This window comes from Sturnira hondurensis, unplaced genomic scaffold, assembly GCF_014824575.4.
Source record: "Sturnira hondurensis isolate 20B ecotype Veracruz unplaced genomic scaffold, ASM1482457v3 Scaffold0020309, whole genome shotgun sequence".
Taxonomy (NCBI): Eukaryota; Metazoa; Chordata; class Mammalia; order Chiroptera; family Phyllostomidae; genus Sturnira; species Sturnira hondurensis.
In genome coordinates this window covers 769094-785610 of record NW_028092940.1, presented here as the reverse complement: position 1 = coordinate 785610, position 16517 = coordinate 769094, and the positions used below count along the sequence as shown (strand labels likewise).

General features: G+C 59.9%; 1 protein-coding gene across 3 annotated transcripts in view; it reads left to right on the top strand.

Annotated features, from left to right (window-relative positions):
* The first annotated feature begins 499 nt into the window (after positions 1–499).
* The window catches only part of PRKAG2 (protein kinase AMP-activated non-catalytic subunit gamma 2), a 194697-nt gene continuing 178679 nt past the window's right edge, over positions 500–16517 (top strand). The window contains exon 1 of one of the 3 annotated variants that reach the window (XM_037029475.1): positions 500–1321. In XM_037029475.1, coding sequence (XP_036885370.1) covers positions 1220–1321 — 102 coding nt within the window. In that variant the 5' untranslated portion in view covers positions 500–1219. The remainder of the gene's footprint in view (positions 1322–16517) is intronic. The other 2 variants (XM_037029472.1, XM_037029473.1) reach the window with 2 other exon arrangements.

Sequence of the window (16517 nt, the reverse complement as noted above, 5' to 3'; positions counted from 1 at the left end):
TGGGGCACCCGCTCTCTCACTGCGGAGCCACTCACTGCGCAACTCCGGGCGAACCTGACCGGGAGGGCGGGGCGGGGTGGATCCCGGAGAGCAAAGCCGCAGTCCCGGCGACTCCCGGCGACCCCCGCAGCGCCCTTGCGCGTTCCGCCCGCCGGCCGCCGAGCCCCGCGCAGCATGTGCGGATCCACGCGCGCCCCACCGCACGCCTGCGCTCCCGCCGCGGCCGGGTCAGCGGAGGACGGGCCGCATGGGCGTGTTTCGGGGGCTCGGGTCCAAACAGAGAGGCCGGGGACCACACGACGCGGGTCAGAAGCAGCTGCGGGCCAGTCCCGCGCCACCGTGGCCGCAGGGGAGGGAGCCCCCGCCCGCCGGGCACGCCACGGGGCGCGGGGACAAGGCAGAGCCGCGCGGCGCCCACTTCCTGTTGGGTGCACGCCGCCTCCCACCGTCCCGACCCGCGCTCCCCGCTGCGTCCGCGCGGGCCCCTCGCCGACCCCCGGACCGCGGCACGGCTGTGGGACAGACAGCGCCGGGGCCCCTCTGCCCGCGGGGCCGCGCGAGCCGCGCCGCAACTGGCGCTCGCAGCCGAGCCCGGGCCCCACGAGCCGAGCCCGCGTTTGCGCCTCCTCCTTCCCCTCCTCCCTCCCTCGCGCTGGGAGGGCGGCCCCGGTTCCAGGCTCCCGGCTGCTTTATTCTGCGGCCGAGGGTCACAGTCACACACAAACTGTCCCACTCTCGCCGGAGTCTCCACTCGGGCTCGGGCCGAGGAGGCGTGTTCGCCAGATCCCCGCGTCTCACTGCACCTGCCTTTCACGTTACCTCTGGGGATCGGTGGGAGGAGCCGAGTGGGTGGAAAATGTTGCTTCGCTTTGCAAAAGGAAGAAAACTTTGCCACCCAGCTGGAGACGCCTGCCACGCGTAACCAGGAGGGAGACCAGAACCGGGGCAGCCTGTGGCTTTGATTTGGCATCCGATGGGCCCGTAGGAGGAAGAGGAAACGAGCTCGGCGCTCACGCCGACCGCCATCCCTCCCGTGGGGCGGGCGGCGGCCCAAGGTACCTGCTCCACCCTCCCTCCCCGCTCAAGTCCCCACGCGGTGTCTTCGGGGGAAGGACAGTAGTGACGAGCTCGCAGCCCCAGGCGAAGGACAGGGGCCGGGCTGGGAAGGAGGACCGTATTCCAGGAACGAGTCAGCCGGAATCAACTTCTGGTTAAAGTTATGGGAAGCGCGGCCATGGACACCAAGAAGAAGAAGGACGTTTCCAGCCCCGGCAAGAAAATCCCCAGCCAGAAGAGGCGGTCGCTGCGAGTGCACATTCCGGTGAGTCCCCCAGCACCGCGGTCCCTGGGTCCCCGCCCTCGCGTGGCCGCCCGGCGCCGAAGCGGTTAACCCGGGCCGCCCCGCGCGCGCCGTGCGTGCCCCTCCTGTCACTTGGGGCCGCTCGTGGGAAGGGTGGAGATGCAGGGCAGAGCTGGGCCGTGGAGCCCGGGCTCCGTCTCTCTCCCCACCCACGTGCAGCCGGGGCTCGGCGGCCGTCTGCGGCGAGAGCGGGCGGCGGGGGGGGGGGGGGGGGTNGGGGGGGGGGGGGGGGGGGGGGGAAGTGGGGGGAAGGGGGGAAGGGCACGCGGCGCGCTCCCGGGCCCGGCCCGCTGGTGGCGGGCTGGGCGTAGTCCCTCCCGGTGTGGGTGCCGGGGGCGGTGCGTAGTGTTGTTTTGCTGGAAAAGGACGGTGTGGATGGCGCTCCGGGGAGGTGGAGCCGCGCGCGGCCGCAGGGGACGGCGGGGAGGGGTAGTGGGTGGGGACAGCGGGGGCGCGGGGTGGCTGGGTAGCTGCGCCCTGGAATGGACCTCCTTCCTCCCCGATCCCCCGCAGGCCGTCTCTGAACCTGGGGCAGGGGGCTTCTCCGCGGCGGGTCCCTTTGCCAGCCCTTCCCGTCCACCCCCCCACCCCCCCACGCAGCGCCCTTTTGAACCTGTGGGGGCTCCGGGATCTCTAACGCGGGCAGGGTTGCGGGGAGAACTTCAGCCCCGGCCACGCGGGCAGCGCAGCCCGGACTTTGGGTACATCGATCAGTCTGCGGCGTGACTTTGTCAAGGTGGAGAGAAGGCGGGTGGGGTGGACGCCCCACCGCCCGCCCCCGCCCCGCCGCCCGGGGCTCGCCTGCCCAGGCAGCCCGCGGCCACGCGTCGCAGCGCCCCGTAGCCTCCTCGTGGGTGATCCAGTGACCGGACAGGGCTCAGCCCTTCACTTCACCCCAAGGAAAACCCCAACCGGGTCACACCCCTGTCCTCCACCAACCAAGTAAATGTGCGCGCGTGCGTGCGCGCGCACACACACACACACACACACACACACAGTGGAGGGCTCCTCGGGCGCAGGGGCAGGGAATGCGCAGTGAGCTGCTTCCACACTCTGATTACCTCATTAACGACAATCGATCACCAATCATCCTTGCCGGCGACAGGGCGGAGCTGGGGCGGGAGGCAGGCCACCTCCTGGCCCAGGAGGACCCGATAGGCACTCTTTTCTGGGGGTTGTGAAACACAGCTCCCCCTCTCCTGTCTTTGAAGTTGGGGTGCAGTGACCAGTCCTCCTGGTCATGGGGAAACTCCAGGAGCAGGTGACTGGACCCCAGGCTGTTGTGGGGCCACTAGTGTGGTGCCCCCAAAATATGCATAAAGAAGTCTTCTTTTGAATAGGCACTCTATTTGAAATGGAAATATTCCTGTTTACATGGCTGATGTGAAACATTTGTCCATGTCTCCCAGAAGCTCCCAAAAGCAGTGGTCACGGAAGTCAGCTCTTTCACACACTCAGCGTCTCCCATTTGTCACCCGAGGTAATAATTCTTTGCCTACTTCCCAGGGATGTTTCAATAAAATAACGCACGGGGAAGTGCTTACAGGTTCCCAGGGTGATGTGGATGTGTGGCTATCACATGTGCATCAGAGCACCTGGTGAAAGAGAGCGACGGGGGAGACGCTGGCACTGTCCAGGGCGCAGACCACATTGGGGCAAGGCTGCGTGCCGCGTGGAGGGCGCGTGTGGGGTGCTGGCGATATGGGACTCGGGGCCAAATCAGGCCCGGGAGAGAGCTGAGAGGCCTGGCCAGGAACCTGGAAAAGCCAGCATGTGGTTCGGATACTCTGACCACCTGCTGCTGGCAATGACTTTGGCTGCTGTGGACCTTTTGGGCGTGATCCATCTGGCCTGGCCGGCGGGGGCTTGGCCGGCAGCTTCTAGGTCCAGAGGGATCCCCTCCTTGGAGAGGAAAGGGTTTCAGGATCTGAGTAATCAGAAGCGGGTTGAGGCCAGCCAAGGAGGGCCTTGAAGTGGGGTTGCCAGATTCAGCAAAGAAAAATGCTAAATGTACTCTGGTTCAAGTAGACACATTAAAGGAGTTACATTTTAGATACACAACAAATAACTATATTTTTAAAAAATTTTAAATAACTTTTTAAAAAGACTTTTTATGTATGTATGTATGTATTTTGGATAGAGGGAGAAAGAAAGGGAGAGAAACAGCAATGTGTGGTTGCTTCTCATGTGGACCCAACCGGGGACCTGGCCCACAACCCAGGCATGTGCCCTGACTGGGAATTGAACCAGTGACCCTTTGGTTCACAGCCCACACTCAATCCACTGAGCCACATCAGCCAGGGCAAACAGATAAGTTTTTACTATAAGAATGTCCTGTGCACCACTTGGGATAAACTTACCATTGAAAATCGACCCATTGTTGGCTGACCTCCCAGCTGACCTGGGTGCCCTGGGGCCCAGCCTGGAAGGCAGGCCCAGAGAGTGAGGACCTCCTCCCACGGGTGCCAAGAAGCCTCGCAGACGGAGTGGCGGTGGCCCACCCGGACCAAGTTCACTGTGGCCTTGCCCGGGAGCCCCACGCCACGCCACAGCCCCCGTCCTCGTCTGCCCCCGTCGAGAAGGGGTCCTCCTGAGTGCCGCAGGCTGGTCCGGGAGGTCTGGGGTTGGGAGTACGCCCCCATCAGGGGCAACCCTCAGCCAAGGAGGGAGGCAGGTAGACCACTGTGATGTGCATTCTGCCTCAGAGGGTCCCCGCAGAGGCCAGCCCGGTCGCCCCCCACAGTAGTCCATCCATCAGTGGGCTGGCTCCTCTGGCTTCCCTGCTCATCCCCCCCCCCACCCTCCTGGGGATAAATGAACGGACCTGAGTCCTCTGGCTGTCTGCTTTGGGGGGCATCTAAACTAAGAAGCAATTAAAGGTGATGAAAACTATGCTTTCTGACACTTAGCCTGGTAGCAGCGTGCTAAGTGGGGTTACGGGAAGAGGGGCCCGTGTCAGGGAAACTGAGGCAGCCGGCTGCTCTGGTAAAAACCAGAGATCAAGCTCTGAGGGCTGACCTAGGGCGGGGACAAGAGGGAACAGACAGAGGGAAGCTGTGCCCTGTTGGAGGTGTGCCCTACTGGGTGAGCCGTGGGGTCAGGCGAGTGGCAGGGGAGACGGGAATGGCATCCAGGTACCCAGGATGACGAAACCTCAGTCACCATCTCCGGGGACTTCCGCTGACTGCGGTGAACGGGAGGGGAATGACATCCGCTTCCCCATCCCCCAGCTCCAGGCGGTCCCTGGGGCCCAGAGAATGCTGCTTCCAAGGACATTTGGGACTTTAAGGACAGTGTGACTGTGGCAGCCCCATGGGTGGGGTTGCTTGGTCGCATCCATGGGCACCCCCAGTGACCGGACCTCCGGGGGCCTCTGGTGTCCACCCTGCCTGTCTCTTCTCCGAATCAGATCAAATTCCTTTTGGATGGGATGGGCTTCAGTCCGCACCCCCAAGCCCCGCGCATGATCAGAACTGTGACCTAAGGGGTCAGGAGGCATTGTTGGCAAACCTCCAACCCAGGGCCTGGCTCTCTGTCTCACCCGCCTCCTCCCAGCGGCTCCGGCTGGCCTGACTCGTCCACATGGGGGAGTTCATTTCAGGGGATACCCTGGGGCCTACCTACCAGCTACAAGGCCTAAGGTAGAGCTAGAATGGGGAACTCAGGCAACGCATACATTGAATTTGATTGATGGGAGAACGGCCCTTGGCCTGACAAAGGATGCAGCCTGTTTCTTAGGCGGTTTGGATCAGCTTTCTGGGTAAAGCCTTCCCCGCACCCACCCTGGGATGGTGTCAGGGGTCCGAGAAACTGGCGGAAAGAGCAAATGCAGAGTCCTCGGGGTCGCACTGGGCCTTTGGAGGAGCAAGGTGGGCGCGGTGTCCAGAGAGTCCTGGCGAGTCCCGTTGGTGTTTTGCCCGAGCTCACCTCTCTTCGCCTTCCTTGCTCACGTAACGTGGGAACGATCCCGGGAGGGAGGGAGTGGCTTTTTAGAAAATAACTCCCTCGAAGTGTGTGGTACTCTGCCAGGACCCTGCCTGGAGAAGCTAGTGCTGGGGGCCAACCTGCGCTTTTCTCCTCTTCTGTCCAGGAGAACGCGGCTTCCCTGCTCCCACTGAAATCCACGCACGCATCTCAGACACGCGCTGACCGATGACCGTTGTGACCCACAGTGACGTGTGGGTCGTTGGAACTGTTTGTGAGTCAATGACAAAGCAGGTGACCAGCGGGGGTGATGGAGGCGACTGTAGAGAGAAGGACCCACACAGGGGCCCCTGGGGACACGGAGTCAGTGGTTCAGTGGTTTTCTGCTGACCGTTAAGTATTAACGCACATGCGCCCGGGTCCCTTGGGAGAGGAGCTCCAGAGATCCTTCACAGCCGCTGGAGACAAACTAGAAATAGAGCCAAGAGCAGCCAGACAGTCACAGAAGGTCCTGGAGTCTGGGCTCGGCGTGGGCAGGCCACCCACTCTGAGGGAAACCTCGCGCCCTCCACACTGGTGACAGACCTGCGACCGGCAGCCTCTCTCCAGCCACATCCGCTGGGTCGGGCATTCGCCTTGGCTCGGGCACGGCCCGAAATGGGAGGGGACAGGAGCTGCCCTTCTGTCCCCAGGGCCGGGGGACTTAGTGCCCTTCCCACTACCCACACACCCTGGGCTGAAGGCCCTGGGAAGGGAAGTGGGGTGCCCTGCAGCACGGGGAGGGTGTCATTTTCGGCCTTGGCTTTGACCTTGGTCAGCTGGTACCACCGTGAGCGAGGGTGAGGGTTTAGGGCCGTGTTTTTCAAACTGTGGTTCCTGGACCGGCTTAAGTAAAACCATGCTTCAAAGGTAAAGGTCTCAGCCCAGACCTCTGGCGTCAGGGTCTCTGAGCAGCGGACCCCCTGGCTCTGCATTTCTGACGAGCTGCCCCGGTGATTCTTGTATCGACTCGGGTTTAACAGCAGGTGGTTTTCCAACTTCCCCAGTGTTCACGCCGACCCATTTCGTCTGCCCCAGGGAGCTCCTTCCTTCCTTCCTCCTCCCTTCTCCCTCCCTCCCTTCTTTCTTCCTTCCTTCCCTCCCATCCATCTGTGTATCTGCCTCTCTGTCTCTCCATCCATCTGTCATCTGTGCTTGATTAGCTGTTGATGAGAAGAGATATCCTTGGCTAGTGACTACTGAGCAAAGGTACGACGTTTCCGGCTTCCAAACCCAGGCCGACGAGCAGATCAGCCCCAGCCAGGGAGGGAGCCTGCGGGGGGCCAGTCTGCGAGGCCACACTGGAATATTTCCTGACTCAGCATCTCAGTGGCTGAGTGCGGCTTGGGTGCCCCAAGCGTAGGCTCTTGGGGGCACAGAGTATGACATCGGGATCTTCAGGAGTCAAGTGACTCCGTGATGGCGCCCCCCGAACTGTGCCGAGGCCCTGGGGTTTATCAACAGGGCTGGATGTCCCCCCGCAGCTCGCAGGGCCGGTGGACGCCTGGCCAGAGAGCAGGCTTCCGTTGCATGTGGCTGTAGTGCCAGCTCAGCAGAGCCCGGCGCTGGAGGGAATGGGGGGGGGGGACGGTACGGGAAGGTGCCACACTGCAGGGCGGGCGGGGGCCACTGTGGATCCGCTCTGAACACTGCATAGTGACCTAATGATAAATGCAGCTGTCCACACCCTGGACCGTTCTTTTGCTGAAAGACGGGTCACTGACTCGTCCGGGCTCCCGGTGCTTTGCAGGTCTCCCCCTCCGCCCTTGTCCCTGAGCTGGCCTCCCTGTTAGACCCCCGGGCCCTGTAAGCTGCTGCTGATCCACACTTGGGTCGCACTTCGGCAGTGCTCGACATGAGGGTGATGGTGGAAAGGACTTGGTCGCACTTCGTCCGGTGGGTGCCTTCCTCTCAGCCCTCACTCGCCTCACATCTAAGTCCATCCGTGCGCTCTGAAACCAGACAGAGCCATGTGCCCGGAAATGACGCTGTTCCTTAACTGTGTGCTTTCTTTTACTTTGCCCTTCACCTCGCGGCCAGCGACAGCCTGTTCCTGGGCACCACCGCGCTTTCACGGGGGCGGCACCCCTTCCCCGGGCAGGCTGCACGCACTCCCACCCGCTGGGCTGGAATCCCGGCCCCTTCGCCCCCATTGGCCTCCATCCACCCTCCCTCTGACCTGGGACAGTGAGTGTGAGTGCCCGTGAAAGGCCGGCATCTCCCATTTCTTGTAAGATGGTGGATCAGCCTGTCTTGGTCATAACCCCGTGACACCGAACCGGATGCCAAAGTGTTGTCAATGTCTTTTTAAAAAAATTTATTTATTTATTTTTAGAGAGAGGAGAAGGGAGGGAAAAAGGGAGAGAAATATCAACGTGTGGTTGACTCTTGTATGCCCCTGACTAGGGACCTGGCCCACAGACCAGACATGTGCCCTGACTGGGAATCGAACTGGTGACCCTTTGGTTCACAGTCCAGTGCTCAGTCCACTGAGCCACACCAGCCAGGGCTCAATGTCTTTTTAAAAAATATTTTTTTTATTTATCTTTAGAGGGGGAGGGAAGGAGGGAAATATCAATGTATGGTTGCCTCTCATGAGCCGCCCCCCCTCCGCCGGGAACTGGCTTGCAACCCCGGCATGTGCCCCAATTGGGAATCGAACCGCGATCGTGTGGTTCGCAGGCCCGTGCTCAATCCACTGAACTACACCAGCCAGGCCAATGTCTTTTTAAAAATATATATTTATTGACTGATTTTAGAAAAAGAGGGAAGGGGGAAGACCGAGAAAGAGAGAAACATTGATTTATAGTTCCACTTCTTTATGCATTTACTGGTTGATTCTTGGATGTGCCCTGAGCGGGGATCGAACCCACAAGCTCGGCGTGTGGGATGGGCGCTCTGACCAACTGAGCTGCCCTGCCAGGGGTGTCGACGTCTTTTAACAACGTCTTCTAACAATGTGGAACATGCGAAGGCCAGTGAAGTGAGCGGTCAAGTTGAAACAGAGTCTCTAATTCGCTTGGTTAATTGACCGCGCCCTCGCTGTTTGGCCCGCAGGGGAGCCTCCCGCAGTGAGGCCTGTCCCCGAGGCTCGCCCTCAGGGAATTCTTGAGACCCTGCTACACAGGGCACGTGGGCCGGAGGGTGCTGACCACGAACCGGCCACGCTGCCCCCAGTGGACCAAGGCGTCTCGCTCGAGCCTGCTTGGGCCCTGCGTGGGACTGGGTCACCTGGCTCTCCCTCACCTCTTTCTTCTCTGCGCCCTTTGGAAATAATTTGATCTCCCCTCTTTCCTTCCTGCTGACAGGAAGCCCTTCTCTGCCAACTCAGGGCTTGTCCCAGACCAATCAGATACCAGCCGGGCTTTGGGGCCCCTGCCAGCCCCTCTGGGCTTTGATAGCCACTCTGCCCTGGCTGCTGGTGAGTGTTCAGCAAAGACCGGCTTGCTCTTGGAAACCCCAGGGGTCCCACCTTTTCTGGGGGTGGGGGCAGGCCAGAGGCTGGGGCCCTTGGTGGAAAGCCCGGCTGCTCTGCCAGCCACTGGCGGGGGCACGGCAGGGACTTGGGCAGAGTCTGGGACAGGGCCACGCCGGGAGGGGCGGGGCAGGAAAGAGGGCGCCATGGGGCCAGGGGAGAATCTGAGAAAGCAAGGCGGCAACTTCTCAGCTGGTAAAGAAAGGGAGAGCCGAGTTGCGGGAGGCCGTGTTTACGGTCACGCAGGGTGAGAGCTGGGACTGGACCCCGGTCAGCTGGCTGGTCTGTTTCTCAGGCCCTGTGCTAGGTGTCGAGGGTGGGAAGATGAACAGGGTTGTGGCTGGAATTGTGTCCCCAAAAGACATGTCGGAGTCCCAGGGGCCTTGGGGACCTGGGAGTGTGGCCTGTTTTGGAAGCAGGCTCTTTGCAGATGCCGTTAGCCAAGTTGAAGGGAGGTTGGGTGAGGCCCCTCATCTAGGATGACTGGTGTCCTCGTAAGAAGAGAGAAATTCGGACACGGAGACAGAGGGGGAAGATCTCGTGACCACAGAGGCAGACACCCGAGCGATGCTGCCACAGGCCAAGGATGCCTGGGGCCGCCAGACGCCTGAAGGGGTTCTGGAGGGGCGGGGTTCGCAGACACGTGCTGGGTCCTGGGCTGGAAGCCGCGGGCCCCCCAGGGCCGGTTCTTGTCCGTAGGAGCCGCGGCCCAGAGAGCCTTCTTCCCCCTGGAAACTCCAGTGCTGCTCCGCGGGTGTTTGGTTCCTGGTGGCTGGGACCGATTGATACTGTGGATGATCAGACAGAGGCGTCTGGGCCGGCACGGTTGTCCCCAGATGTAGCTGACAGCGATGGAGCCCTTGCTACGTGCCAGGCATCCACTCTCCTATATATAGGTGTCTCTCTTCATCGCTGAAAGAACCCTGTGAACTATTACTGTTAACAATGTCATGATCTTTGCCAGAGAGAAAGAAGCGTGAGCTGTTGGCAGCTCACAGCCGTTGTAGCCCACCTGTCAGGAAAGCTCTGTCTGGTGTTTGGGGTCCCTTCACTGGGTGTTTTGGTGCCTCCGCTCGGCCCAGCCCCAGGCTTCTGAGGCCGGGCGACCGGTCCAGTCCCGGCAGCCTGAGTCAGGACTGCTGGGCAGGCAGACCCCACCCACGGGATGGGCACCCGGAGGACGAAGCCCCTAGTCTGCAGCTGCCGTCCGGCGGTTTGCCCTTGGGGTTGACCCCATCTCCAGACTCTTTATTTGGTTCCTTTTTAGGTGCAGGTCACGGAAGGCTACTTTTTCACTGTTCTTGTCTCAAAAGTGAATCATCCGTCTTCCATCATTCCGTAGGTCTTGGTCTCTAGGTCTCTCTGATTTGTTTTTTTAAGGAACTGAAGGTTAGAATAAACAGTAAACCAGGAATCGGGAAATCTCACGCCAGCTCTTCCGTGCAGAACAGAAGAGTTGCTTCTCGCCAAGTTGGGGAACGTGACCCAGAAGCCTGCTGTACGCCAGGCACTGTGCAGGGCTCACAGGGTGTCCCTGTGACCCGGACCAGCTCGGCCCGGCCCTCACAAGGCTGAGCGCCCACAGAGGGGCCTTGGGCACAGGTAGCTGCTGTGGAAACATCCTGAACGCAGTGACTTAAAACAGCAAACATTTATTCTTTCTCAAATATAGATATAATACATAATTATTGATATATGATAATATTTCCATTGCATTGCTATGTATTACTTTAATACATAATAATATACTCTATTAACATAGAATTATGATCTATTACTGTGTTACTCAATTATGACATGGTAATATATAAAGATCACAAACAGGTCAATGTATTACAGGAGGTGTGTTATTGAATAATAGGCTCTCTAGTTAACATCTGGCAGTGTATATCGTTTGTGCTATGCTTTATGATTCTGTATACATACATACACACACCTGAGCATGCGCCCTGTGGTCTCCATCAGGCTCTGGCACTGTGGCTGTGGGGAAGCCGTGCTCCCTGGGACAGGGCGCCTGTGAGTGAGGGCGGGGGCCGATGCCTGTAGGCGGGCAGTGGGGCCTGGTCCTCCCAAGCCGGGCTGGCGGCCAGGGTGCCACCCAACCTGCGCCAGGCTTGTCCCCAAAGATGAATGGCAGTGTCAGGAAAACAGAGAGGTTGCTTATCTCTTCACCACGCGCCTTAGTTGCTTGCTGGAGTGTATTTTGAGATTTCCAAAACCACCTTTGGGCACCGGTAACAGCATATTTTCGGCTCAACGACAGGGAAGGGCTGGGCCGCGGAACCCAGTGGGCCCCTGGGAGGAACTGGGCCAGGTGCGGAAGTGGACCAGGGTGCGCATGGAGGCCTCCGCATGCCAGAGAAGGTGGTGGCTGTGCCCTGGGGCCACTTAGCAAACGGGGATTCAGCTTCGAGAGGTTCGGGGACTGCCCAGGCCCCGGGACTGGCCAGTGGGGAGGCGGGGAGGGAGCCTTGGGGCGTCTCCTCGGGGTGTGCTGGGCAGTGGGCATCTGTGGCCGCAGGTGAGGGAGCTTCTGCAGAGCCACAGCCCCATCGACCCGGCCCGCCCTGGGCCTCTGCCGGGATACCTGCTCCTCAGGTGGGGTCAGAAAACAAATTCAAAGTAGGTCTGTGTTTCGCTGCCTCAACAGCCAGGGCCATGCGCGGCAGTCAGGGAGCATGGAGTCTTTTCCGGGCAGAGCCAGGCCCCAGGTTGGCACCGTCGGCCCCACCTCCATCCACCCGCCTCCTTCCCTGGACGTGACAGCGTGAGACCCCAAGCAAAGTTCTGCAGGCTTGACAGGCGGGCCTAGAGTTTTCAATGAAATGTACTTAGGTCAGCTGGACATATTTGGTTATTATAGTCCATGTTTAATGATGAGCAAATGCCCTTTGTTACCTTGACCTAAAAATTATTCTTAGCCTGCAGTTTTGGCCCTTGAGTGGCGGGGGAAAGAATTAAAGCCAGAGGGGGCAGAGGGAGAGATTTACAAGAAAGGCCTCAGCTGACCCCACATAGCATTGTGGAACTGGGATGCGCTCCCCGCCGCCCCCACCCAGAGGGGCCTTCTTAATTAGACCGAACGCGCCTTTGGGGGGGGTGGCGCATCCACTCCCCCTCACGTCCCGGCCCCAAGAACGCCAGCTCCCAGGCAGCGGCCCCTGGTGCCCATGACTACAGGGAGAAAACGCAGAAACCAAGCAGCGCAGTGGGAAGGAAGAAAAAAGAGTGGCGTCTCTGAGAATCCAAACGCTCAGTTCACTCTGTGCAGGCTAATTCCTAACAATTCGAGTGAATCGATTCTCTACAAATCTTAGGGGAGCCAACGTCGGCACAGCGAACGTTCTCAGACAAACCAGGGGGTCAGTTGGATGGCAATTTTCGGGAACATTGTTGTGTGAGGGTTTTTTTTTTCTCCTTCGTCTCGTACATGGGGAAGTTATTTGGGCCTTTTGCTCAGGCTAATTGACTGCTAAGAGCACCCTAAAGATGGCAGGAGGTATTTTAGATGGCATCTTAGAGCCGCCTGGCGCCGAGCTCGAGGGGGGTAGAGGCCCGAGGTCAGATGGCGGCCCCTCCCCACCTTTGAACCGCAGGAGGCCAGGAGCTTCCATGCCCCAAGGGGACAGGCATGTGCACCTCAAGGTCGGTCGTTTTGCAGCAGATTTGTGAGAACAGAGCCCTGTGATAAGCTCTCTAGAAGGGTGGCTGGGAGGGGCATGAGTTTGGGTGTCGGAGCCCAGGGCACGGCCTGGGGGCAGCTCACGGCCCCTTGGTGAGCCCCAGACTTCTCACCTGTGTGAATGTGGATCGCGCAATCCCACCTCACTGGGGGGCGGGGGGGGCTATCCCACCTCACCGGGGGGCGCGGGGGGCACAGAACGAGACCCGTGGGTGAAGAGCAAGAGCACGCTGCTCTGGGAATGTTGGTTTCCTCTCCCCTAAAAAGGGGCCAAAGGGGAAGACCACCCCAGGACTCGAAGGCCAAGTTTGGGGGCAGGGCTGCTGAGAGCTGGGGTGGAGGGTGAGGAAGTTGAACCTGGAAGACTCCACCTGGAAGCGGAACACTGTGCCTGCAAGGCTCCCAGAGTGGCACCTGCGTCGCCCCTGCCTCTGCAGGCCTCCCCCTGGAAGCCCTCCCAGCTGCCTCCTGGCCGGTTGGTGAAAATCCAGAGAAGGGCAGAGACCATGGTTAATGGCTGCCATCACCACCATTGTCTTTTCTTTAGAGAGTCACGTGTTCCTAGGAGCAGCGCTGTGACTCCTGCCCTTTCGGCGAAAACTGCTGCGCCTTGGTCTTGCTTCGGCATCTGTGTTCCCCACTGCGTTCAGCTTGGGACCAGCCTTTGGTCACCGGTTCCCCAGTGGTTCCATTGGTACCAGAGCTGCCAGCACCCAGGAAGTACATTCCCTGGGCAGGTGGCCCAGCGGCGTTGCCCACCCACCCCAGGGACCTCTCCCCGCTGGAAGCTGCAGGGGCCTCTGTTTCCTGAATCTCTCCTCTGGCAGATGGGGGGGGACACACGGGCCGGGTGGCGTCCAGGCCCCCTCCGAGCACCCTGGTTCTCCGAGCTCCCTGTGATCTGAGGGGTCTGAGTACTCCCCTCGGCTGACAGAGGCCGGGACGGTTGGACCTGTGTGTGTCCCAGTCTTGCAGGACAGGGAACCCTCGGGGTGGGAAGGCCTGGGCCCTCCAGCCGTATCCCGCCTCCTGCATCCAGCCCCCCTCAAAGTGCCCACACAGCGGGTACTCCCAGCATGCTCTCCTAGCTTCCACCACGGCTCCTTTGGTTCTGAAGGTCACTGTATCTTGAGAAAGCTCTTAAATCACAGGTCACCCAGCAATGGCCAAAGCGAGCTCCAAGGGCGCCTCGTCTTCCAGCTGTAGTGGCATCAGGCGGTTGTCACGGTGCAGGTCCCACCCCACTAGGAGGCAGGGCTTTCTTCTGAGCAAGCAAGTGTCCCGGCTCGGGCTCCTTCCCTGAGTGTGGGGGAGAGGAGAGGGGCGGGCTCGTTTAGAATTGGGCATGCTTGTGCCCAGTCACCTTACGTGAGCCACGTGACTCCATGCCATTATTGTCCCCACTCTCCAGGCAGGAAATCTCCTCGGCAGAGGCCAGGCTCCAGTGCCCCCCCCCCCCGCCCTCCCCAAACCACTATACCCTTCAGCCCGAAGGACATGCATGGAAGGGACCAGGGCATCTACCTCCAACCACTGTTCTGGGTTGATGGCAGATGCTTACGTCTGAAGCCATTTTTTGGATCTGCAGCTGCCGATGGGCTCCCCTCGGGCACAGCTGCCTGGAGCTGGTGAGCCTCAGCCGTCTGCAGCGAGGAGCCACAGGGCAAGGTCCTGAATGTCACCCGGCCCTGCTTTACCTTCCCAGCCGCTGCTTCTAACCACCAAACCTTCATTCCCAGCAAACCTTTCCTTTTAAATAAAATTTTATTGATTAATTGTTTTGGGGAGAGAGAGAGAGAGAGCGCGCATGCTAGAGAGAGAAACATCGATCTGTTGTTCCACTTATTCACCCACTGGTTGCCCCTCGTATGTGCCCTGACCGGGGATCGAACTTGGGACCTCGTTGTATGAGGACGATGTTCTAACCAGTGAAGCTGCCCGGCCAGGGCCTCAGCAAACACGGTTTTACGGCAGTGGTCAGCCCTTGGCTCAGTGTGAATGGATGGGTTTTAGTGGTTTTTCTTTTTTTCTAATGCTGCTGTCCAAAAATTGTGCTGGTTTGTCTTTGGATTCCCTAAAGGAACACCAGCTTTCACATAAAGCTGAAATAAAAGGACTGACCCTCAGACCCCTGGCTGCAAACCAGGGGGTTTCTCTTGTCGTCCGCTTTCCTGTGTCTTTGCTCTCCTGCCTGTATCTCTTCCCATCCTTTGTCTCATCACGGCTAGATTTCACCAAGCTTGAAAAACCTGCCTTCCGACCCAGTTCTGTTCCCTGTGGTTGCCACACCAGCCCAGAGGCACTGGCAAGGCGAGTTCCCATGGGGACACGTCCCTGGTGCCCGAGGCCAATCTGCTTGTTCCTCTGACTGTGAGGTCACCTGTGAGTGAAGTCAGAAGTAGCCATCTCTCGCTCTCTCTCTTTTTAAGATTTTATTTATTTACTTTTAGAGAGAGGGGAAGGGAGGGAGAAAGAGAGGGAGAGAAACATCAATGTGTGTTTGTCTCTCTCGCGCCCCCTACTGGGGACCTGGCCTGCAGCTCAGGCACGTGCCTGGACCAGGAATTGAACTCACAGCCTCTTGGTATACAGGACAATACTCCAATCATGTGAGCCACCTGGCCCGGGCTGCCTGGTTCCTATCATTGCCCCCATGTTTACAGCTGGGGAAACTGAGGCTCAGGTGGGCTGAGTGACGTGCCCAGGGAGCAACCACAGCTGTAGAGAGGCGAGGCCGCTGTTTGAAGCAGGCGCGGCTGTCTCCAAATCCCACGCTCCTTCCCCCGAGAAACTGCCTCTCATTTCCCTTCGAACCCAGGCAGGATGGGGCAGCCATCACAGCACGGAGCGGAGGTGGCCTGTCATTCGTGTGTGCTCCGAGAACCTTTCCTTGTGAAGGTCATGATGAGGATGAGCTGGGGCGTTGGGGACCTGGGTGTCCCACCGCCAGCTGTGTCTCTCACCCGACGAGCTCCTAGGCCTCCCCAAACTGAAATAGCGCCGTTCATAAATCAGCAATGAGAGAACCTACCCCGGGGCTGGTATGAAACGTGGATGACGTTACTTGGAGCCCCTGGCACGAAGCGAACTCGGACAAGGTATAATGATCAAAATGCCACCTTCTTCACTGGTTGACTGCCCGGGTGGAGGACTCCCGGCTTGGGCAGGACCTCACTCCCGCCCCGCCCCACCCCGCCCTGCCCCACCGGGTTTTCCTGTGTCGGCCATTCCTCCTCCGTACAGTGTAGCTCAGCTCACTGCGCCGGGGCAGCGTCCTTTTGTAAGGGGGACGGGGTGTCAATAAATGCCCCTGGGACTCGATATGTTCTGCTAGAGCGAATGAACACGCAGATCCCCGTGGCCTGTGTGTGCCGGGTGGGGCTGTGGGGCTGGGCGCTGTTCCCAACCCTTCTGATTGCCACCCCCACTCTTCCTTCCTTCCCTCCCACCCCACTTCCATGGTGCCGCATCCCACACGCACCTGGTCTTCCTGCTGTCTCCTGCGTGTGGACGTCCCACTGCCCACAGTGGGGGTGTGTGGGGGGGTGTGGGGTGTGGGCAGTGGGATGTGAGGTCAGATGTGGACGGCCGGGTGTGGATGGAGGGGTGGCTGCGGTCCTGGGGCTCAGCCTCAGCCCGGGAGGCATGGGGTCCTGGAGCCGTTACCAGGGACTGTTCCTACTGAGAGCCTGTACCCTGCTTGTCCTTTGGCTCTTTACTTTCGTCTCTTCCTCAAGGTGGTGGTTTGGGGGTCAGGGGAGGTGGCACAGAGCGCAGGGACCCCCATTCTTGGCAGTCCCCGTGCACACTGCGTGTCAGGGAGCCAAGAGATTCCAGTCTGGTCCCAGCTCGGCTGTGCAAGCTGAAACGGGGTCACCCAGCCTGGGGGCCCCGCCTTGAACGGCTTTAAGTTCCTGAGAAGCGTCAGGCAGTTGCTCTTCGTCCCCCGGCAGAAGCGGATCCCTGTTGCCTGCCCCACGCAGGGCTGGGGCTCCACGGACCCCCCACAGTTCCCCTTTTTAGGGGGCACGTGCTGC